This window comes from Xenopus tropicalis, chromosome 4 (genome assembly GCF_000004195.4).
Source record: "Xenopus tropicalis strain Nigerian chromosome 4, UCB_Xtro_10.0, whole genome shotgun sequence".
Lineage (NCBI taxonomy): Eukaryota > Metazoa > Chordata > Amphibia > Anura > Pipidae > Xenopus > Xenopus tropicalis.
Window position 1 is genome coordinate 65,583,662 of NC_030680.2, and position 26,076 is coordinate 65,609,737.

The 26,076-nt window shown below is 39.0% G+C and overlaps 1 protein-coding gene across 1 annotated transcript in view; it reads left to right on the forward strand.

Moving 5' to 3' along the window:
* Nucleotides 1-26,076, forward strand: part of jph3 (junctophilin 3) — a 93,643-nt gene that overhangs the window by 25,645 nt on the left and 41,922 nt on the right. The window contains exon 2 of the mRNA XM_018093527.2: nt 16,815-17,592. Within this exon, the coding sequence (XP_017949016.1) occupies nt 16,815-17,592 (778 nt within the window). The remainder of the gene's footprint in view (nt 1-16,814; nt 17,593-26,076) is intronic.

A 26,076-nucleotide genomic window follows, 5' to 3' on the forward strand; every position in this document is an offset into this window, starting at 1 on the left:
AGAGATCCAACGTACAGAAAGACCCCTTATCCAGAAAACCCTAGGTCCTGAGCATTCTGGATATATAGGTCCTATACCTATATATAACAGTAACATAACATTAGTGGCTCTAAACACTGAGCGAGGTTATGTGTGCAATCAGTTATCTACAAGTGAATATTACACAGGTTTTCATTGATCTTTCCTATTATAAGAGGAAAATGCACAAAAAATTAAGAGGCACATGAAAAAAAAATAATTATAAAGTTTTGGACCTTGAAATAATAAAGCTTTCGGTTATGTGTCTTGCAATCAGAACTGAATACAGAACAATTCAGTAATTAAAGGCAGTGTGTAATCAGTTAGGGGAAAAATGACAGTGGGAGTTGGAGAGGCCATTTATTGATGAGGTGGTCAAGGCAATACAGAGTCCATCTTGGAAACACAATACGAAAATTGGATTGAAAGGTCATTTATTGGCAGACAATGTTTAATTAAATAGGCTCTTATGTGGTATGTTTGCAATTGACATTCTCTTTCGTTCTGTGTTCAAGGAAAAAGAGAAAGCATATCAAAGGCAGTGGGGAATAAATAACCTACCCATATTTCTAGCAAACGGATGTTTGAGAACCGAGATCCAGTGTCTCATAGCATGTGTGTGTCTCTGGTTCAGTATGGTTATACTTAGTTTTGCTTTGTTATTTACTGGTTTAACGGTTAACAAAAGAACAGCAATAGTCTAAGAAAAAAAAGAGTAAACTGTTGAACAATAACATGTGTATCCAATGCAGCCATTGTATAAAGACATTCACAGGTAGCATAGCATTAAATGTAGCTTCTTTTGGTTCACTTGTTAGCATTATGGACATTGTGTTTTGCCTGATCAATCTTAGCTTAATCAAACCAGAAATGTATTGACTTATGTAGCAGGGTAGGATGCATGTAGCATGCCTGTAGTCATCTAAATCAGTGGAAGCTTACAAAATGGGACAAAAATATATGTGATTGTTTCAACCATAGTTATAGACTGATCATAGTATGTGGGGTTTTCAGCAAGTTGATATAAGAACTTAGTATTATTTCCCTTGATTCTATGATGAATGGTTATTAAGATGGTTAAGGGCTGATTTATCAAAATGTGACAGACTGGTCCACAAATTTCCTCTTCCAAAGAGCGAGGGACAACACAAAGCATAAGCATAATATCCAAGGCTATTGTGATACTAACATCTACAGTTAGTATTGATGTTTGTATATATGGTTTATGTATGTCAGTGTATAGATAGGTCATTATAGGTTTGTGTGTGCTGGGTTTACTTGGAAGGGTTAAACTTGATGGACTTGATGGTCTTTTTTCAACCCTATGTAACTATGTAACAAAGTTCCTAGGTATCAAACTTTCAAAACAACACACAGATTTATACAAACTAAATCTAAGACACAAAATAGTCTCTCTCCAACAGGAACTCCAGACCTGGGAAAAAAATTAATCTAATGATTTTGGCTATATAAACCTTATAAAAATGTTTTTCTTCCCTAAATTATTATACGTCCTCCAAATGTTACCGTATCTGATTAGACCTAAAGACCTTAAACAAATAAACCATATATTTTGTTATTTTGTTTGGAACAAGAGACACCATCAAATTACAGCAAACAAAATCAGGGTGGTCTTAACCTTCCAAATATTAAAGAATTAAAGCTACTCTTACAAGATACATAAGTGACTGGCTATGGCACAGAGATTCATATATCACAACCAAATTAGTCCAATTCCCAGTGGGTGGATTATCTCTAAACTATCTTTTTCACACACCACATCTCTTTACAGAGATTCCACACACAATGTGAGATATAAGGCATGGCACTCAATCCAACACAAATTCAAACTCATTTTCATTCAATATATCAGGCTTGGATTGGCAACACTACTTTTCCAAGAGACCCTAAAAACCCTACTATACAGTGCTGGCACTAGAAAGGCCTTAGCAACATTAGGAACTTACTAGGAAAATATCTTTCCAATCTCCCCCAAGACACACTAACATCAAAATACCCATTTATCACACAAAGTCCATTTTACATCATGCGCACTTAAACACCTTCAAGGGAAATGAGAACAAGACCCTAGCCAAATGGACAAGCATGCCCCCACAAACATGGGCCCTTTTTAGCAAACTACTTTAATCTACCCCATTTACCTAACCAGAAAGAGCCCTAGCAGAACATTTAGCTGCAGCCACACACAAGACAATTTTACATCTATGGCTAACACCAGAATAACCATTTTTAGAACTGGCTAAACAAACATTGCATTACATCTATATGGGCTGCTTTAAATGAGAAGGAAAGGCTAAGGCACTTGGGGGTGTCCCCCAGTGACTTTAATTGCTTACCTTTTACCCCGGGCTGGTGCTCCAGCCCGGGGTAAAAGGTAAGTGATTAAAGTCACTGGGGGTGCCTAACATTTTGGTACCCCCAAGTGACTTAGCCTTTCCTTCTCCTTTAAGACAATGAAACATGAGGAAGAAATCACTTTCTTTACAAATCAGTTCATCTATATTACCTCCATTTCCAGACACACACAATACTAACATAACACCACATGGTACAAAACAGAACTCCTATGGAACAATTCACTTATTATAAAAACACAGACTTATATGCTGACCCTCCCACAAGATGAAGGATCATCACAACAGATTGAACCCCCCAGGAGTCACCGAATAACCAGGTTGTTGTCAACATATTCCAGTATCTCATGAATGTGAAAACGGATTGAGCACAGCGTGAGTCATCTTACTTGATTGTTATTTTACAGTTTGCTATTTTACTCCTTTATTTGCTACATCTTAGAACCGCATAATTCTGTCATCTACTTAGAACTGAAGTCACTACACAACTATGGAAAATGTGATGAAAATTTGCAATTAATTATGTATGTTTTTTGTTTTCTTTTGAAAGCTTTAATAATAATAAAAAAAAAAAAAAAATCTGAGATTAAAGCTCACCACTGGAACTTAACTTTTTAGAAGTACACTTCTAAAAACCATAAGGAATTTACTTAAAAAGTGGATGAATTTTTCTGTGATGAGCTCTAATTTCACATTGTAATAAATCTGCCCCTTAGATTCATATTAAAAGGTGAACATTCTTTTTCTCAACAACACCTAAACTTATTCAGCAATTAATTTATTGCCACATACTGAGGTAATGGAAGAACTTAGGAAAAGGAAATCACAACCAATCATGTGCAAGAGTTGAATAACCGCAACTGTAGTGTCTTTAGTTTATGATGACTACTTTCTGGAGGTCTGTCTCAGAGTGGCTTGAATCATAGCCTGGTTTATTCAAAACCGGGCTGTGAATCTTATTAAGGTACTGGTAAATGGTTGCCAGAGACACCACAGTGGGTTAAAACAGACCTATGAATGCACATCTCTCTAAGAAAGTAGTAATAAGTGTATACTGTGGTAATATCAGCCTGATAAAATGTATCTTACTCTTGAAACAGAAGAATGTGTTTCTTTTTTCAAGAGTCTGTATTGATTTTCTTCTAGTTTTGACATGCAGACATCTGCCGAAAATTTAGATATACATTAGACTATTGTCTTTTTCGGTGTTAGGGTGTTCTGTTGTCAGCTGTAAAACCACAAACCACCACTGCATACTTTGTTGGCACTATATATATATATATATATATATATTTATTTATATATCTGCAGATGTAAATGAGTATTATTATTTAGCAACTGCAAAAACCAACCGCAAAATCAAATAAAACGTCCTAGAACTGGCACAGTGTTCACTTTGGTCAACTGGGAGAGTATAACGATTTCTTATTTTAGAGAAAACCTTATATATATTTAAAAGAGACAATACAGGGCATTTATAGCATGCATTATACATTAACATATGCATTTGTATTTAAATGACATAGTACGTAAGATGCCCATTTATCAGTATAACTATTACCTTATGGTCAAATAATGCAAAAGTTCTTGTATTGATGGAAATTTGCTTAAGGCATTTGCCCTAAATTGGAAAAGGATTGAAATCATCCATCAACTTTCAGGAGAGATGGTTGGAAGGTATGATAAATTGCCTGTCTTGTTTTCAAAACAGGAGGCAGAAGGAGAGAAACTGCATGTGGATAAGCTAAATGCTTGGCTTTCATGAAAAGGAAACAGGCAGAAACAGGTTAGGTAATAAAACTGCAAAAATGTTAGATTTGGCAAATCAAGATGAACTTCCCAGAAATGCTAATAGTTAAAGGGGATCACCCCCCAAAATATATTTTTTTCTTACATAAGGAAAGAAAATGTAATCGTAAGCAACGTTCCAATATAATTCAATATTTTCAATGGTTTAACAGTTATTTGTAAATGTAATTGCAGTTGACGGCAATATTTACCCCTTTTTGCTTTCTGACTCTTCAAACAGTGTAGCAGAATTCAGATCTCTAGTTCTATTAATCGACTGCTTCTGCTGCATTGTTTCAAGAGTCAGAACCAGTAGTGCAGAGTATATAAACAGTCAGGCAAATACTGCTTTTGATAGCAATAGATACCAATGGAAGCCTGGAAAATGTGTCAAAATGTATATGTATAGATTTTATTCCTCCATTTGATGACACACTCGTTAGTGTTTCCTACAACTGTTGGTTGCTGGGATTGGTAACAGTAAGTTTGACATCTCTGTTTAATATTATAATGGCCCTGAATAGAACTAATCTGAAGCTTTAATCCAGGCCTTCTGTGTAGTCACTGACAAATGCTCATCTAAGGTCTGAGCAGCCAGTATATGCTTTTGTTAATCTTTGCTGCTGTCCTTTGATCCAATTTGACTGTAACATGATATTGTTCTGGGAATAATGGACAAATCTCTTCCGTAGAGACAAAAAGTTAATACCCAGATTAACATGCTAATTTTTACTGTTCAGAAATACCCCAGTCATGCACAGATGCAAAAACCTGCAATATATTGGCAGTTGAGGACTTCATTTGAAAACAGACAGGCTTATTTATTAAAACAGGATCAAACATTCTTTATGTAATAATCCATGCCATCATGTGTAATTATACAATTTGTTTTATTAGCCTAACTTTTAGTAGACTGAGCAAACCAAATGGTTGTTGTGGGTTATTGCACTGGAGTAAGTGAGTCTCCCTACGTCATGGATTCTATAGGACTAAAGCTGGCCATACACGTGGCGATCTGACGATGTTTTGTGCGACCATCGGTTGCACGAAACATCGTCAGATGTGCCACACACCATTCAGGGCTGAATCGGCAGGTAAGGAGGTAGAAATAATAGGATTTCTACCTCCTTCTGCCGATTCAGCGCTGAAGGGAGATTTTGATCAGGCGCCTTCTATGGCGCCCGATCAAAATTTTCCAACTGGTCCGATCGGCGAGTCGGCCGATATCAGCAGCTTCCTGTGATATCGGTCGACTCGCCGACATACCATACACGCACCGAATATCGTATGAAACGAGGTTTCGTACGATATTATCGGTGCGTGTATGGCCACCTTAAAGCCATGTGGTATAATGAGCAAAGCAGGTAGTTGGTTTTGAGAAAATAGACGCATGCGTTATAGTTACTAAAGAACAAACCTTATAAATGAAAACATATAGTATAAGGTATGCAATTTAATAGTTAAAAGACTGGCATGTTCTCATCCTTATTAAATTAAGATGTTAATAAATTAAGATGTTAATTAATGAAATGTTAAGATAACATTTAATTAAAATTTGAGTTACCATATATGTTGTTGTTTTTTTTCTAGAAAACCAGAAAACAATTTCACAGTCATATGTAACATTAATTTTTTATAATGGCATCTAACTGAAAATAGTGGATAGCTGATTATGCAGGGCAAAGCCATGAATATTAGGAACTGTAAATTTTACATTTAGTGGCAATCAAAGCTTCCTGCATACCCCACACATAATTTATTATAATAGTTAATTATATACAAATACTTTTGTTTATATTACCACAGACCAGCATGGTTCATTTTTAGGAACATTTATATACTCTACTCATATAGGTATAGGATCTGTCACTGGAATGCTTGGGACTTGGGGAATTCCAGTTAAGGAATCTTTCCATAATTTGAATTACCTTTCCTTAAGTCTAAAAAATTAAAAATTAAACTTTAGATAAACCCAATAGGATTGCATTGCCACTTATATGGATTCATGCATTTTAGTTACCATCTAGTACAAGAGACTACAAGAGTTTTATTATTACCGAGCAAAAGCAAATAATTTAAAAAAATATTATTTGCTTAAGATGGACTCCATGGCAGATGGCCTTCCTTCAATTTGGAGCTTTCTGGATCTCAGGTTTTCAGATAAGGGATCCTATACCTATACTACTATTCAAAAGTGAAATAAAACAAAAAAGTGTCAGCGCTCACAGGATTTAAATTATTTGAAAAAAGGTAAATTTTATTACAAAACATGAAAAAGGAACATTACAGACCTCAGTGTTTCAGTCCCCCACAGGGACTTTCGTCAGGAGGCAGAGAAAAGACAGTACAAACATCTCTCACTCTCATGACCTTTAAATCTACTCACAGGGGAAGGTTCTTTGGCACTCTGTATATGGTTGCCTACCAACCCCCACCAAGCCCAATTGTAACTCTTATGCAGGAATGTTCTAAAAGCAATTAGATCAAGATTATAGTCATATGATAGTTATATCATTAGATATGCCCCATACAACAGTAAGGGAAGCCATTAATATTTGTACAGTGCCACTGGGACCCCACGTGGGGAAATGTACCCTCTATGCAAAAGTATGTGTGAGTTGTAGTTCCACAATAGATTAGAAAATGAGAGCCCAAGAGGGGAGTTGTATAATAGAATAATAGTATAATAGAAGGAGCCAAGCAGGAGAAAGGAGCAAGAGAGCAGGAGGCAGGGAGCAGGGGGGAGCAGAGGTCGTGCGTGTCACTTGCGCAGGGAGCGTGCGAGAAGTACGAGCGGACCCAGTTGCCTGGTGTCTTTTGTCATTCCTGGGATCAAATCCGGCCACCGCTTCAGAAGGGGCAGTGGTGGGTGTGCGCACCAAGTCTCCATGGCCCCCGTATTGTCGCATGCCGTTGCTAGGCAACGTAAACCAAAATTGCCGGTTAGCAACTAAGCATAAAGTTTAAATAGTTATATCATTAGATATGCCCCATACAACAGTAGGGGAAGCCTACTGTTAGTATTTGTTCAGTGCCACTGGGACCCCACCCTCTATGCAACTGTATGTGTGAGTTGTAGTTCCACAATAGATTCCAGCTGAATATCAGGGGCCATTTTGACTTATACCCACATGTTCCCGTCTATATACACATACACACCTACATGGCTTTGCTCATGTTTTGCTTCCCTATTAGGGCGAGATCATATGGACACGCACTTTGAAGTAAAGAAATATATATTATACAGTAACAATAGAAGCAAAGAAGAGGATAAAATGAAACATAGTAGCAATAACAGAATAGCAGAAAGTGAAGACAGATCACAGAAATAGGGCTGAGAAGTCAAGGAAGTCAATGACGTCTGAGTCGGATGTCATGGTGAGTTTTATAGGGGAATCTAGTTCTTCAAGTGCTTTGTGAAAGGCCAAAAGGGAATCTCTGTCATAATGCCATAGTTGTAACAGATCATCAATGTAGCGCTGGTATAGCAGTAAATGGGATCCTGCTAATGGTTTAATGTAGTTCTGTTCGAACTCCAACATGGACAGGTTGGCATATGATGGAGCTGATGCACTGCCCATTGCCATACCAGTCAGCTGTAGGAAGAATGTATTTTCAAATCTAAAGTAGTTGCGAGTTCTATATGGACTTAAAAATGGTGAAGGCAAGGCAAGGGTCAAGTAATTGAAAATATATTTTGAAAAAATGTTTTGTGCTCCTAATTGTACTTATTTTTGCTTTTGTTCTTACTGTAATGTAAGGCATGGTAAGAGCATTGTACATTTTCCCTACCAACCCTAAACAATTATTTGTGAACCCATGGGAGCATGCTTCTCAGCACATGTTTTATGCCCAAGTAAAAATTTACATCCTTCACTTCTCTTAAATGAAAGTACAGCTTAAACAGGAAGGCGATTTGGTTTGAGAAGTGTCTTCAAATAACATAATCCTCTTTGTGCTGCAGGCAAAGAGATCTGTGATTGCCAATGGGGGTTGGAATAGTCCTAGTAGTTGTGGCAGAGAGTAGTAATAGAAGAGTTTCCAAACTTTGAGATCAGTCAGTAACAAAACAACTGATTCTTTGTACATATAGTATGACTTGGTTAGCAAAGCAACTGCTCTTTTCCTTCACGATATTCAAGGAAAATATATTTATAAATTAGGGCTTTTAGGCCATGTCTGTTCTGTCCTGTAATGCTCGGAAATGTACCCACCTCTTCTAGTCTTGTGAACAGTTTAGAGATAGGTTATACTGTAGCCAGTAGAATTTGTAGATTCTGGCAAATGCCAAAGGGGCCGCTGTAAGATGCCAAAGTCAGTCAATATTTATGGGGCTTGTGGGGGGCTGTTTGGGCTTATGGGTACTTGAAATGCCAGGCCCTATTTTGAATCCCACTCCAGACCTAACTGTAACTTAATGCTTGAGAGTAGTGGGTGCATCATGAAAAGTTATGCCTGTGACTGAATTATCAAAACTGCATATGACATACCTATTTGTTAAACAGTGTGTAAACAGGCTTTGTCTATTGTCCCTAGACAGCAAAGGTACCCATGAATCACAAAATGAAAAGTGTACTTAATATTTTTGTCCTCCACCTTCAAATTGATTAAATGGTTATAGGTACCAATGCTTCCTATTGAGAAAAGATTTATCAGTTAGTATACAAATACCCTTCTTGATGTTCTGATTTTCTTGCACATCACATCATTTTTAAAGGGAAATTGTATGTAACAGAAAATACACTTTCTTCCATAGACTCAATGTTAAGCAAATAATTTAAATTTTTAAAAATGATTAAATTGCTTAAATTGCTGACACATCCTGGAATCAGACAGTTAGAGAAGATTGTCAGTAACTTCCCGCGTAAGTGTCACTTGCAGCTGAAAAAAGTCAGGTTGAGGAACTCACAAATAAATCATTAAATATATCTTATTAAATATATAAACTATCCCTGAAGCAGGTTTATTAAACATCCACTACAGTGCATTGGAATATTTTAATTACAATAGTTTTCCTTTCAAGTTTAAAGAAGAACAAAACCCCCTAGTTTAAAAGTCCTCCTCCAATGCCCTTCATTGTCACCCCTCCCTTCCAACACCGTCTATTACATAGAAAAGTAGTGGCAGTGGCAGTGGCCTTCCCAGACACCATCTTCTGTCCATTCAGATACTCTTCAGGTCTCTTCGGTGACACAAAGCCTGCAGGAGGATGCACAGTTGAAGCTGATTCCTGACTAGCTCTAACTATGCATGCTGCTGCCATGTCCGTGTCAGCAAAGAGGCCTAACGTGTAATGGATTGCACAGAAGATGGCGTCTGGGTACTCTGTTGCAGTGCTCTGTTTTTATCTCAAGTTTTCAAATAGGGGCAAGTTTCTATGTAATAGCCTTTGTGGGGAGGGAGTGGTGAGGCTGGTGGAGGCTGATGGAGGGCAGTTAAGGGGGCATTTTAATTACTGTCCTTCTGGGACAGGTGTTAGATAGAGGCCCTGTGAGGGAATGCTAGCCATGCACCTAGGGCAATGTTTGCAAAATATTCCCCTGTGTATAAGTTTGCCACGTGGTCAATATTTCATTAGACAGGCCAGTAAAATACCAGCTAAGGCATTATTGGAATTACAATGACTTCACTTACAATTACAATTACATCACCTTGCCTCCAGCCAGAAAAGTGGCAACCGTACCTGTATAAGATGTAGGTTTGCTGATTTTGGTACAAGAGGAAAAGTTTTTCAAGCAAATGTTTCCTCTATGCTGTACACTTGTGTTTGCACACAGAAATGTCTAGGGCATGCAACAAATTGCAGTGTGTTTGTGTAATTTATCAGTTATATGATATAGAATGTGGTCACTTCCTGTGCATCATTTTACAGAGGTGTGTTCATACTAAAGGATCATTATATGGTATAACTGTACAGTTAGGAATGTGTAATTACATATGTGTCTTCCCTCATCATCTTGAACAGTATGCATAATTATTAACATAGCTGACAGTTAGTAGTACGTTAGCATTTTGTGGCATTGTGATTCTTTGTCCTTGAATGTGCTTTATAATAGAGTGCAGTACGTGCTGCTACATGTATTCAAAATCAAAGAAAATCAGTTCATTCAAAATGTGCAGTTTTTATAGTCTCCGTAGTGAGCTGTGGGTATCCTTACTAATGTTTTCATATGGCAGTAGCATAGATATGACCTGAAAAATAGTGTTCCATTCTTGCCGGTTTTTGCAGCAACATGTATTTGAATCTCTTGACAGTCTGAACACTTACAAACCATTAAAATGCAGCCTCTTCAGTTTGTACAGCATCATTACAGGACCAATTATACCAAGAATGAAATGCATTATATGAATTTATACATGTTTACATATTTTATCAGTTGAGACAATTATACAAAAAATCCTGGAAAATGACTGTGGATCATTGTCTTTATGGCCTGTGCATCCTTTGATAAACATATCCTATGTTTTCATTTTAAAGGTTAAAAGGAAGCTTAGTAGTAGTAGTATTTTAAAGATTGATGGAATCTTTTTAAGCTTATCATCCTATTATGCCTCTGTCCCCCCAGGAAAAGCTATCTGGCTGCTAGTGACAGGGACCAGAGCATCTAAAAAAGGGACTGGTTGTGAGACCTTATTTTAAATGTAATAGTATTTCTATTTCTTATCTTTCTGTTCAGGCCTCCCCGAATTCTGATATTTAATCCAGTAACAACCTGACAGAAGGTTAAATACAGTATGAAGCTGAAGAGGTGCACAGAGATGACCAAAAGGGGCATTTGCACAGGGCTCACCAAGAAGGGGGGGGGGACATAATCAGACCTTTCTTCTGCTATAACTTTTGATTTAAGCATACCCCATAATTTTGTAATGTAACAAATGTTCATATGGGATCTTTCTAATAAAAAACTGGTATCTGTAGGGAAGACATTTTTCTTGTAGGACCTGTGTTTGTTTTGTCACATGTACTGTAGCATTTCCATTTCTTTCCTTATTGTATTTACTTATATAGCACCACAGAGGTAAGGAGGGCTTTGCAGGATGTAAACACAAACTGGGGTGCACAGTTTGGATTGAGATCCCTGCTTGGAAGAGTTTACGCTCTATGCCCTCTTTGCAGAGTTTACCTTTTTGAGGGTAGTACTGTCCCAAAATAATTATGGTGCTTGCAGGGTCCCACTGCACTGCATGGGATGTTAAGATGAATAATTTACATTTTTTTTTTTTGTAGCTGTAGAGGATTTCCAAGGACCTAAACATTTGGCCATTAACAGCGTATCCTAGTTAGAAATAAGGTCATGGCCCAATACATCTAGCCATTGCCAGTTATACCCAGGCAAATCCTTAACTACTGTTGGGTAAGCACCACTCCATTTTGGGTCATTAAACTGGGACTGTCCTACTTAAGTGTTGACAAGTGGGAGGTAGTTACTCCTTATATATGGGTGAAACCAAGCCATTGATACTACCACCTTAGCAGACAGTATATTGCGGAAGTTTCCTCTCTAGGCAACTTCTGCGACTTCGGCAAATCGCGGTGTCGCATATGCCATCCCACTGGCGATTTACATTCTAGCCGGTGGGATGGCATTTTGGGGAGATTAGTCACCCACAACAAGGGAGATTTGTCACGCGGCGACTAATCTCCCTGTCTGTCACAGCCCTAATAGGCAAAAAGGCACAGGCTACTTAGCAGAGAACAGATAAACCCCCATTATATTCTACAGAGTTTTTCTGTTATCTGCTATGTAACCAATTTTACCAGTGCAGGGCAACAGTACATTATATTTTAATTACTTTAAAACACTTTCATTTTTTGGTTTTACTGTTCCTTTAAATAGTGTTATTGTGTTTTTCTAATTCATAGAACTCAGAGAATTTAGCTGTAAAATAAAAACCTTAAGCTGGCCATACAGGCACCGATAATATTTTTGTACGATATTCGGTGCGTGTATGGCAAGTCAGCGAGGCGACCGATATCACAGGATGCTGCTGATATTGGTCGACTCGCCAATCGGGTGGGTTAAAAGATCGGCACCTGAGCAAAATCTGCCTTCAGAGCTGAATCGGCAGAAGGAGGTAGAAATCCTATTGTTTCTACCTCCATATCTGCCGTTTCAGCCCTGAACGTTAGTGGCCGATTGGAACGATCTTTCGTGTGACCGATGGTCGCATGAAAGATCGAAAATCCCCACGTATGTGGCCACCTTTAGTATGGAATGTGTTATGTGTTTGCCTCTCACAATTGCTTTGCCACTTAATTTGTGGTACAAATGTAAAGCACGCACGTGAGTCATTGTAGTCACATTGGTACCTAAGAATAGAATCAGAGCAAACAGAATAGCTGTCTTTTAAAAGGGTAAATTACTGATCAGAATAACTTGGTTGTATGGATCTTCCTGTTATTTAAAACAAGGATTCTGGTATCTCAAAGGTGTCTCTTTATTGCTTGAAAAACCTAGCAAGCCACCTATTTCCTTTTTATGCCAATGTGGCCTCTGGAGGGCACTGTTTTATTAGAGTCTATTTAGAGTCTAGATTATATTTCAGTAATCATAGAAACCAGTATGACATGATAGTGCCCTGCCATTTGCATTGCTCCTGGATTGACCAGTATTGCATGGACACCTCTAATGGATTTAGGCTTAGGGAAAAACGTATCAACTTTTTGTACTTTTGAGCTTCAAGAATGCCAGAAAGTGTTAACTGCAGCTTGCTTTCATTTCTTGCAGTTTAAATGAAAAATGTCTTATTCAGGAAAAAATAATTTGAAAATTGCCAGTGGTTATAGTTACCCAAGTCTCATTTAGACCTGGACTGGGATTCACAGCAGGTCCTGGCATTTTAAGTGCACAGAGGCCCAAGACCCCAATAAATAATGAGTGTCTATGGCATTTTACTGCAGCCCCTTTGGCATTTGCCAGAATTCACAGATTGCCAGTTTGGCCTGGTCCTATTGCTAACAATGGAATGGGAGGGAAAAAAGTCTGTGCCATGTCCTTAATATAAGGTGACTGCCAATTTGTTTTCTTCTGGATTTGCAGATAAGAACGGTAGATGAATATTGTAATAGGCCTTAAAGACTGTGTGTCGTGGAGCCAAAGGAGTTAATCAGTTCTAAGCCTATGCAGTTCTAAAAACAATTTGACTGCTCCAAAACCCAATTTTAGCTCTTGAAAAAAAAACCTGAAAGGGCTTTTGGGAGGAAACAGCCAGTGACCTAATTTACTCATCTACTTTTGAGTGTGTTCACAGAAAGTGCCAAGTGAGTCAGTGGGAGTCCTTGATTTTTTTAGATTGATTAACACCTTTGCACACACTATCAAATGGTGAAGGTGCATTATGTTAGCGCAGGCTATTTATACTGGATAATGGATGGTGTATTTCTGATTCTAAGTGACTGTGAATATGCCCTGGGTAATAGGCCACATTTAGAATAGCAAAAAAAGATATATGAGACAGCTTATTGTAAAGAAATGAGAAGTATAGTAAATCACATACAACTGATATAAATTAACCAACAGAAAGAATCCTACCTAATATATAATAGTGTTCACTTCTAATGTAAACTGCACTACGGACACATATTGCCATATTTTTATTTACAATATGTTATTTTTAAACAGTGACACTTATTTTTGCTTTGTGCACTAAGGGTTATTAGTATGCAGTTTATAAGGTGGCAAGGCAATACACCTGTTTTTTTGGGGAGGGATTTGGACATACAATTTTTGAAGACCAGATTAACACACCCTGGAAAAAGGCATATTTTGGTAGAGGGATCCCTAACATGCCACACAGAATTTACCAAACCCCATAATGTACCATACGATAAATCCTTATTTCATTTGGTATGAGAAGCATGAAGTATTTTTAGCTTTAACTGCAGAACATAAGCCTGAGACCTATTTAAAAAAATAAGTAGCATAAAGCAGGAGGTTTTGCAGATTTCCTTATCACACGCGTCTCTTACTGTGCAGCAGGGTATGTGCCTGGTTACTATATGCTGGTTATTATTCATTCTCTAGACTGATATTATGTGTATCATCCCAGGTCACCATTGTTTGGATCCAAAGTGCAATATTTTTTTTCCAGAGTTTCAGCGTAACTGAGCTCACCTCAAAATCTGACTACAAAATTATTCACATCTGATTTGTCAATATTGGTGCACAATTTGTGTCTGTTTTCAGACCCAGACTGGGATTCAAAATAGGCTCCAGCATTTCAAATACACAGAGGCCCAATTGTCTATGGCAGTGCTGTCCAATGTCTTTGGTACAGAGGGCTGCAATTTTTCTGGCCTATGTGTGGAGGGCCCGGTTTGACCACTCCCTTATTTTGAACTGCACCCACTTCAAATCACACCCATGTTATCACAATTGCTTTTAAGACCAACCCCACATTAATGGTGGTAGGAAAGCAAAAACCCAAATGGTTGGTGCTCACTGTAGGGATATTACCCTTCATTCATATGTAAAGAATTATATTATGTCATATTAAGAAACACCCTTAAATATATGCTGCCTCTTCCCCAGTGGATAGCACAGCAACCCCCAGCATAAAATTACACATATTAGGCCTGTTTTTGTCTGTGGGATTCATAGAGGAATAGCCTGAATTGTACATTGTGATAAAGTGTGAATATCTTGGTTAATTTATACAAGTTGTAATAGCTTTTAACCTTCTTTTCCTAGTCACTGGAAAGTACAGTGTGTGAGCTCCCTTAGGGATCAGTGTCTAGGAACTGTTATTCCACCTATCTCTGTTTTCTCAACTGTAAACCTACCTGCAGAAATAAAGACTGATGAGACATTACACAGATTTGAGACTGAATATGAAATCTGTAGCCTCCTTCTCCTTCCGGCCTATTCTTGTTTCTGTTTATTACTGTATTTTTGTTTCTGCATCTCTCCTGTGTGTCTCCTATTCCCAGCGGGACTCTGTTTATCTCTGCAGCTCTCCTTATCCTTCAGGGCAGTGATCTGGCAGCAGCCGGAGAACAGACGTGTGTGAGGGAATCAAGCATACTCCCCCTGGGCTCTAATAACATTTGCTTTGCTTTTGCTCTGAAAATAGTATGCACACCTGTATGAATTATTGTGTTGCACCTTGGGCTGCTACAATGAGGTTCATTGCCTAGTCTATAGACCTTAGTTTGAGCCAAAACAAAGCATAAAACCTGGAAAGGTATATTGAAATGATGATCTCTACTAAATAAATATGACGCATACTTACAAATATATTATCTGGTGCTAATATTACATTGTATATTGTCACAACTCTCAAATCCCTTATTCCTTCCTTACTAATTACCTTTTCTTCTCACTCAGCACCTGTTACCTGGAGTTAGTTGGGCTCAGAGGTATCCACATGACATATTTGATCTGTAAATTAAGATGATGCCATTGGTGTAATCAGTTGTGTAAACATCATCCTCTACAACTGTTCCAAGATACTTAGAGGATGAATTTTACTTTGCCACAAGACCCAGCTGGGCCGGTGCCACATCTGGAGTCGTTTATTTATGCCACAAGCTATTTACCTGTCATTTCTAATCTTTTATGAAAAGCCTTTCTTTTTGGTTGTCAGTAAGAAACCAGTAGGGTTGCCTTCTCTTCAATATCATATCTCCGCTGAGACAATACTCGTTTCTGCTGTTTAGAATTCTAATAGCAGAATGAGGAATATGTCATCCTGAATGATGAGATGAAAAGAAAACTATGAAAAGTAAAATAATATATTTAATTTTATGCATGGATTAGCCACAGCTGTTAAAGAGATAAAGTAGTGTTATTAAAATGGGAACAAGAACATTGAGAGAAAAGATGCAAAAAATTGCAATCTTTTGTATTATTCCTCTCTACCCAGGTCAATGCCTGCTTTTCCACATGGGGTATCTGCCATCGTTCACACTGAAGCTGTCTGTTGCAGTTCAGTAACACAACTTGCCTTATAAATACTTAGAAATAGCATATATTTGCTCTATGTGGACAACATCATGGTGAGCTGAATCTGTCTAATTTAAATGCTTGTCACCTCAATCAAGGGCAAGAGTGCAAGTGCACTAAGGGGTGCAAGTGTTCATCTATGGAGCACTTCTGCCTAGGGGAATGGCTGCATTGGTGCAGAGGTGCACAGTACAGCATCCAGGGGGTGTAGGCCAGCCCTGTCCTTGCTGCCTGCTGTAGGGTGCTAATGCAGATGTACGCAGTGCAGGGTCAGAAGGCACAGACCAGCCTTACTACCATAGTGCAGGAGATAAAGACAGGGCCCGATTGTGACTTGGGTCTTCTACTGCCCCCTAACTTGCACTTCTGAATATGCAAGTAAGGGATAGGGAAGGGGGGCAAAAGGAGGGATGCATATGCTCACTGTCCTGGAGGAAGACTGTACACATTGACTCTAAGCCATATTCTTTATTTATTTTAATATCAGATCTGGATGAGCCTTTAATTTGCACAATATTTCCAATAACCATTGTTGCATGTGTACATGGTTTGTTGAGAGATTATTGCTGCTGAAAATATTAGCTGCATTTGTTTTCCTCTCAAATATACTGCATATGCAGCTGTTTGAAACATTTTCAAATCACAACTTTGCCAACAACCCTGATTCTTTTTGTGTCTTTTGCTGCAGGTACTTATCAAGGCCAGTGGGCAGCTGGGATACGTCATGGGTATGGAGTACGTCAGAGTGTGCCCTATGGAATGGCTGCAGTTATTAGGTCCCCTCTCAGGACCTCTATAAACTCTCTTCGTAGCGAACACACAAATGGAACTGCGTTGCACCCCGATGCCTCCTGCACAGTATCTGGTAGCCCTGCAGTATCCCGAGGAGGGTTTGTACTAATGGCCCACAGTGATGCAGAGATACTGAAAAACAAGAAGAAAGGAATCTTCAGAAGGTCCATTCTCAGTGGTCTGAAGTTGCGCAAATCAGAATCTAAAAGCTCTTTGGCTAGCCAAAGGAGCAAACAGAGCTCATTCCGTAGTGAGGCAGGTATGAGTACAGTGAGCTCCACAGCAAGCGATATAAACTCTACCATCAGCCTGGGGGAGGGAGAGACAGAGCTCTCTGTCATAGAGGATGATATTGATGCCACCACCACAGAGGTCTACATGGGTGAATGGAAGCATGACAAACGGTCTGGTTTTGGGGTAAGCCAACGCTCAGACGGTCTAAAATATGAGGGAGAGTGGGCTAATAACAAACGCCATGGCTATGGCTGTATGACCTTTCCTGATGGGACTAAAGAGGAAGGGAAGTACAAACATAATGTCCTGGTTAGTGGAAAGAGGAAGAACCTGATCCCCCTCAGGGCCAGCAAGATCCGGGAGAAAGTGGACCGAGCAGTTGATGAAGCTGAAAGAGTGTGTAACATCGCTAAGCAGAAGGCTGAGATTGCTGCTTCAAGGTGAGAACAGGAAGTTCATTATATTTTATCTGAATTAGTATGACTGGAGTAGTTGAATATTTCATGCTGTATGCATCTCATGACATAGTTTTGTAGAATATTGCATAATTATCCTGGGTATGGTGTCCAAATATTTATATATTATAACAGTATGCAGGTTGTACATATGTGGCAAAATTTAGTAGGGGCAGAAACTAATATTGAAGAATACATAAACATTATCAAGTGTTGAGTATAAAAAAGGTCTTTAAATAATATCATTTTGATACTGTCACAAAATAGCCCTGGAGCAACATGGTAGGAGAGATTAAGAAGACAGTGAATGTGTTCCTTGGGCAGTTTGAATGTTATTTAGAGAAATACAGCAGATTTGCTTTCTCACAAAGAACTAAGTGTGAAAAATGTAGTCAGATGGATGCAAATTTACAACTCCAAGTTACCACTATTTTGCCACTGTTCCAGTCTTGCCAAACTTTTTACCTAGTATTTATTCTGTGCTAGACCAGAAAATCCTTACTCCTTTTCCTTATTATGGATTGCTAGACCTGGGCAAGCCCTTATGTCCCTCAGGATTGTCAGTTGTGCATTATTTGGCTTTCTCCCTTTGTCTGTTATTATACAGGATATTGCTTTAAAGGTCTTTGTTGAACTATTATATAATAAAAGGCACTAAGTTTACCCAGTAGCAGTTACCCATGGGAACCAATAATATGTTTGCTTTTAAACAGGTGACCAGTAAATTCTATTTATTGATTAGTTGCTGTGGGTTACTGCTCCTGGGCAAACATAGTGCCTTTAATTACCGTATATAACCTTAAGGGCAGTGGTACACGGGGAGATTAGTCGCGAGAGGCAATTTCGGGAAACCAAAGCAATGTGTATGCCATCCCTCTGGCAATTGACATTCTTTCCGGTGGGATGGCATTTCTGGGAGATTAGTCACCCTCAATAGCGTATGCCACTGCCCTAAAGTGTAAAAGAGTTGAAAATTGTCTTTTCTTACATTTTTGGTGCTCATACAATTTTAGCGCTCCGCACTGGTGATTCATACTGGCACCAATGCAGAGTTATTTTCTGATGGTTGTAGCCCGCACTGGAGTACATTAAGCATGTGTGACAAACCGTATCATGTGCTGTTGCCCTAAGAGACAAGGATGAAGGAGCACTTTTGGCTACTGCCACACAGCAGGCTGAGAAACTGTCTCTCCTCTTTGATCTGCTTTATTGTGTGTCTGACCGAGACACTGTGTTGGCCTGGGGGCATAAACACAGAGCCAAAACACATCCAGGCTGATGCAGTGTCTCTGGGTGCAGACACACCATAAAGCAGATCAGAGCGGAGGGGCTGTTTCTAAGCCCGTTTGGCAGTAACCATAGAACTTACAGTAGTCTTATGATAAGGGCATAATTAAGTATTTTTGCAGTTGCTTGAGAGGCAATGGGACAGGTAAAGGAAAGGAAAAAGTGACAGGTTTTGACAGCGGTGTTACTATTATTAAAAAAGAAAAGTTAAGAATTAAACATTTCATCAAGGCAGAATGCTCAATAAGCAGTATTAATGTCCATACAATCAGTGGTAATTGCAAAAAGAGGAGTAGGAGCAGGTTTGGTTGGGAAGGTAAGTAGGATTTTTTAGGTTTTTTGTTAGGTTCAATATTAGATGCATTAATACATTCAGAAGGAGATATTTAGAAGATAGTGTTCTGAGTCAGGGAATATAGAAGGTGTTCTAAGGATACCTGGTTATCATCTGCTTACAAACAATGTTTAGATGGTCAGCATTCAAAATTGCCTTCATTTAAATACTATTCACAATTGTGTCTATTGATGCTCCTAAATACTTGCACCTTGCAACAAACACTAGTTGCTACAAGGTGCCTAGATGCAATACTGCATGCACACTTACATAAAAGAAATTATTTCTATAGCTTTTTGCACATTGCACTTGTTCATGCAACTGTTCTGTAATGGGCACCTGTATTACTTGCTTTAATTTTATTGTGCGGCAAAATTGCTGCCAGCCAGCGCTTCAAACCAGCAGAGGAGAACGGGTATTGTCATATGACACTTTCAGTCACACACAGATACTGATGATTTTTAACCTACATTAATTGAAAAAGTCAAACTTTTGATATAAAGAACACATATGAAATTACCCATATCTCTTAACTTAAACCTTGACAGCCGTGTTTATGTTACTAATTAACGCAGCATCTTTACCTATTAAAGACTAGAGGCTGGGAATTCCTTCCCTTGACCCAGTTCCCCCCTCCCAGCTTAATCCATTAAAGCCTATTCTCTCTGCCACACATCCGCCCTCTCAAATCACCTTGCTGCTGTCAGAAGCAGTGTGTGCTGCCAGGACTCTGAGGTCTGAGAGGAGCAGCACTTCCTGTCTGCTTGCACTTGTACTACAGGGACCATCTTAGTGTCGCCCACTTGTCTTGTGTCTGATAAGGGTTTTGCTGTGGAATGAAAGAAAATGTGTCACCAACAGGTTTAAAATAATAGACTTGGCTTCACTGTGTGGGTGACAAAAGAGAATCCCTAGGAAACACCCAGAATGCAGTGTGTGCACGAGTGCTAGTGCATTGATGGCGAGACATCTATTGCTAAAAGCCTATTTAACGTGTAATTCTTTTTCTGCAATAATATGCCTGCCATGTAACCTTGAAGGTGAGAAACAAGAAAAAATACAAAAGCAATGTGTGGTTCTTAGAGCAAGTAGAAAAAACACATTTACTGAAAGCCTAATAGATTTCACCCACAAAAGGTATATGAAGGTCACTGTTGTTATGTATTCACCAAGGCATGCAATAGTAGCATAGTAGTATTTATCATTTAGGCCAAAGAACTTAGCCCTAGGGCAGCAGCCTTAAAGGGGTTGTTCAGTTATGTACACCTAAGTTCAGCAAATGGATCTATGCTCTTTATAACATTGTGCTTCAAATAAAAGAAGTCCTACACACATCTTTTATGTTACCTTCTTTATATCATTAGTATCTGCCTTCTGCAGAACAAGTCAACAGGGAGGAGCATGTCCAGTTAAGTGGGTCACATGGTTGTGCAGTTTAATCAAAGTCCATTCCTTGCCCTTCTCGTTTGTCAACAGCTTAGTCTTAGCTAATGTGATTGGCTACATCTACGTCATATTTACATACAATGGCAACAAACTTTTTCTATGTACCCTTCTCCTTTCCCTCAATACTAACCCCTCCTAAACTGGGGCACCTAGCTGTCTTTGCTCACAGAGTCTATCAATATCTGTGCGTAATTCACGGGATCCTGATTTCCCAACTTAAAAGGGCGGTTCACCTTTAAAGGAGAAGGAAAGGCTAATGAAGAGTTAATCTCAAGCTACAGGCATACCTTCAGTTCTCTCAATAGTCTCCCCATATTTTGCCTGTTCAGATGATCAGAAGCATCATAGGAAAAAAAACGCTGAGCTCTGTGAACAAAAGTCCCATAATGCCTCACTCGTGCACCAAGACCAAGACCCCTGTACACGGGCAGTTTGTAAGACTATGAGGAAGCTTCCTGCTGTATAGCTCAGATCCACATTCCTTAGGGGGGGGTGAGGGAGGTCTTAGCATTGTTATGGTAGGTGGGAGAGAGAAGAGAGCTGAACAGACTCTGGCACAGGAATTAAGAACAACATGTTTACAAATCCTGTGTTTCTTTTGATAGAGGACTCAGTGCAGCGTTTCTGTGAGTGCTTATGGCTGTATTTACATAGATCTTTCTATTAAAGCTTACTTAGTTACCTTTCCTTCTCCTTTAAGTTAACTTTTAGTATGTTATGGGGGTCACTGATAAACTATTGCTCTGTGTGACTATGGTTTTATTATGTTGGGTTGAAAACCCCAACATACTGTTCTTCGACTTTGGCTTATTCTTCCGCTTCTTCTTCTTAGCGCCCCCCTCCTCCTACAATTTTAGGGGTACAACACCCAAACTCCCCACACATCTTGGCCCTATAGCGGAGCGGGTTGCTTGTGCTTTTCTAAGAGATCCCGCCCCCCGTCTTTTTGTGGCGCCGCTCCGAAAACCCCAATTTTTCCATTGACTTTGGTTGGGAAGATTTTCAAACTGCTGCCACTCTTACAGCTTTGAAGCTACAGCCCCCAACTTGGATAACATAATAATGTGGTCACCCTGAATGAAACAGCGACATTTGTTGGATGACCCCAAAGTGGGAGGGGACAACAACAGCCAATCAAATTTCACCCATTGACTTTTATGGGGAAATTGAAACTGCTGCCAATCTTACAGCTTTGAGGCTACACTCCCCAAACTTGAATCACATAGTCATGGGCTCAGCCTGAATAAAAATATGATGATTGTTGGATGCCCAAAAGTGGGCGGAGCTGTGAACAGCCAATCAGATTTTACCTATTGACTTGGCAGAAATCCAACCTGCTGCCATTCTCACAGTAATAACACCGGGACCCCAAACTTTGCAGGGTTAGGCACCAGGTAACTGTGGTTCAAGGTAAGAAAAGATGGGTGGAGCCACCAACAGCCAATCAGAGTTTACCTATTGACTTTCAATGGGGAAATTCAACCTGCTGCCATTCTCACAGTATTAACACCAGGGTCCCAAAACTTTTCACAGTTGGTCACTAGGGGACTGCAGTTTTACTTTTGAAAAGTGGGCAGAGCCACCAACAGCCAATCAGATTTCACCTATAGATTTTTATTGGTTTGTTGCCAGGGTTCCTAAACTTAACGTCAGTCACTGGGTGACTACACATTTAAGGTTTAAGGTTTTTATGCCTGAGTCCCCAAACTTTGAACAGTTGGTCACTGGGGGACTGCAGTTCAAAAATAGGAAAAATGGGTTGGGCCACTAACAGCCAATCAGATTCCATCCATTGAATTTTATTCATTTAAATTTAAAATGCTGCCATTCTCACACTATTTATGCCAGGGTGCCCACTTTTTTCACTGAGTGACTCCCACTCAAGGTTAGAAAAAGTGGGCACACTCACCAACCACCAATCACAATTTACCTATTGACTTTTATTGGTTTAAATTTAAACTGCTGCCGTTCTGTAACTGTTAATCCTAGGGTCCCTAAACTTTGCAGAGTTAGTCACTGGGTAACTGCAGTTCCAGGTTAGAAAAAGGGGTGGAGCCACCAATCAGATGTCACTCGTTGACTTTCAGTGGGGAAATTTAAATTGCTGCCATTCAGACACTATTAAAACCAGGGTCCCCAAACTCTTCTCAGTGGTTTTTCTATATAACTGTGGTCCAAAGTTAGAAAAAGTGGGCGGAGCCAACAACAGATCAGATTTCATTCAGTGACTTCACGTTTCTTCCCTTTCTAGTTATTCTATTTGATTGTGTCCCCCATGAAAAGTGTTAAGTGCTCTTCCATGGCAAGTTAAGAAATGGACAAAAATAGGCAGGCAAATGAAACTTGAATATTAAGATAAATATTATTGTGACTATTAATAAATACATCATCATTCGAATTTTTTTTAATCAGAAAACTCTCAGGAGTTTATGTGAGTTCACAATAATGAGTGAGTTCTAATAATCCCAAAGGAATGTGGAAAATGATTGTCCTGTTTAAATATTCCAGAGCAGCTAAAGGACAATAACTATTTATCAAATTATTGCAAAACCCTTGTTTGTTATAAATTAATATAATGCACTGCATAATATGCTGGCGCTGTATATAAAAATTATTCTGATGATGATGCATGGAGCAATTAAAATATTGAAAGTAAATATTAGATTTGTCTCTTTTGGTTAATGAACCAGGCAGTTTTAATACACAAGTTTATATGTATTTAAGCAATTCTGCATTATGTTGCTCAAATGCAAACCATACATTGCTTAAAGCTGGCCATATATGCACCCATAAAATCGTATAATCGTACAAGACTATGCTTCATATGAAACTCCCCTGTAGGAACCCAGGTGTTTTGTAGTGTGTAGGAGGGCAACAAAATTACTAGGGTATAACTCAGTGGAGTTGTTGTCCAAAGTGGTCTGACACGCAGAAAATACTATGACAACAGGATTTCTGGCCAACAGGAAAGAAGTATATCAAACTGAGGAAAAGAGAAAATGCCTTTCATTCCACAGAGATAAATTCCTCAAGATTTGCAAACCCTGGGCCACAAGGGCCTCCTCATTGGGATCTGAATTGTCCCTCCTTTATGCATAATAGAATAAGATAATACAGTAAATACAATATAATAGCGATACAACAAAAGAGTCAGACAGTAAGTAATAATTTAAATTCTCTATTTGTCTTTATTTATCACAGCACAGATGTTTTTGATATACATTTTCTGTGACGTTATAATAATCTTTCTATTAAACATGTACTTTCTTTAATTCCTATTTTAAAAGTTTAATACAAATTATATATTTACAAAAAAGTATCCACAAATACTAACCTTTCACCTGTGCACTAATATGACTGCTAATTTTCTATTTAAATCAGTCAAGTTTAGTTATTTCTGTCCTGCACTTTATAGTCCACTACTTTATTGCTTAGTATTAATATTTTATCCTGAGAGGGAGTCTGGGTTTTTAGCCAGATATGACTCTAAATATTTGGACTATAGAAGCCAGCCCAATTCAATATGCCTTAGACCTTTTGCCTTAGACCACATTGCGCTTTCTCCTTCAGTGTATAAACAAATTTCCCCCCTCTGAACTGTATCTGTGAGCACTAACAGGTGCGTTCACACAGAGCAGATTTTGGCCAGAAAAGTGTGTATTTTCTGACTGAAATCCACTGGGTCCATAGTGACAGGCACATACAGCGCAGAGGTGGGCGCATCAGTGAAACACAATGTGTGACAAAAGCCTTAGAATGTAGGTGACTTCTAACAGCAACCAATCCCTTTATCAGTTTTCCTTACAGTATTCTTCTAGTTAGGGTTTTAGTTAACACTAAGCTACTGTATATAACATTATTCTTTTCTGCCATATGTTATCATTTTAATATACAGTGGAGGAAATAATTATTTGACCCCTCACTGATTTTGTAAGTTTGTCCAATGACAAAGAAATGAAAAGTCTCAGAACAGTATCATTTCAATGGTAGGTTTATTTTAACAGTGGCAGATAGCACATCAAAAGGAAAATCGAAAAAATAACTTTAAATAAAAGATAGCAACTGATTTGCATTTCATTGAGTGAAATAAGTTTTTGAACCCTCTAACAAAAAAAGACTTAATACTTAGTGGAAAAACCCTTGTTTGCAAGCACAGAGGTCAAACGTTTCTTGTAATTGATGACCAAGTTTGCGCACATTTTAGGAGGAATGTTGGTCCCACTCCTCTTTGCAGATCATCTCTAAATCCCTAAGGTTTCGAGGCTGTCTCTGTGCAATTCTGAGCTTGAGCTCCCTCCATAGGTTTTCTATTGGATTAAGGTCCGGAGACTGACTAGGCCACTCCATGACCTTAATGTGCTTCTTCTTGAGCCACTCCTTTGTTGCCTTTGCTGTATGTTTTGGGTCATTGTCGTGCTGGAACACCCATCCACAACCCATTTTCAGTTTCCTGGCAGAGGGAAGGAGGTTGTCGTTCAGGATTTCACGATACATGGCTCCGTCCATTTTCCCGTTAATGCGAATAAGTTGTCCTGTGCCCTTAGCAGAAAAACACCCCCAAAGCAAAATGTTTCCACCCCCATGCTTGACGGTGGGGACGGTGTTTTGGGGGTCATAGGCAGCATTTTTCTTCCTCCAAACACAGCGAGTTGAGTTAATGCCAAAGAGCTCTATTTTGGTCTCATCAGACCACAGCACCTTCTCCCAGTCACTCACAGAATCATTCAGGTGTTCATTGGCAAACTTCAGACGGGCCTGCACATGTGCCTTCTTGAGCAGGGGGACCTTGCGAGCCCTGCAGGATTTTAATCCATTGCAGTGTAATGTGTTTCCAATGGTTTTCTTGGTGACTGTGGTCCCTGCTAACTTGAGGTCATTAACTAACTCCTCCCGTGTAGTTCTAGGATGCTTTTTCACCTTTCTCAGAATCATTGACACCCCACGAGGTGAGATCTTGCGTGGAGCCCCAGAGCGAGGTCGATTGATGGTCATTTTGTGCTCCTTCCATTTTCGAACGATCGCACCAACAGTTGTCACCTTCTCTCCCAGCTTCTTGGTAATGGTTTTGTAGCTCATTCCAGCCTTGTGCAGGTCTACAATTTTGTCTCTGACATCCTTGGACAGCTCTTTGGTCTTTCCCATGTTGGAGAGTTTGGAGTCTGCTTGATTGATTGATTCTGTGGACAGGTGTCTTTTATACAGGTGACTAGTTAAGACAGGTGTCCTTAATGAGGTTGACTAATTGAGTAGAAGTGTCTAACCACTCTGTGGGAGCCAGAACTCTTAATGGTTGGTAGGGGTTCAAAAACTTATTTCACTCAATGAAATGCAAATCAGTTGCTATCTTTTATTTAAAGTTATTTTTTCGATTTTCCTTTTGATGTGCTATCTGCCACTGTTAA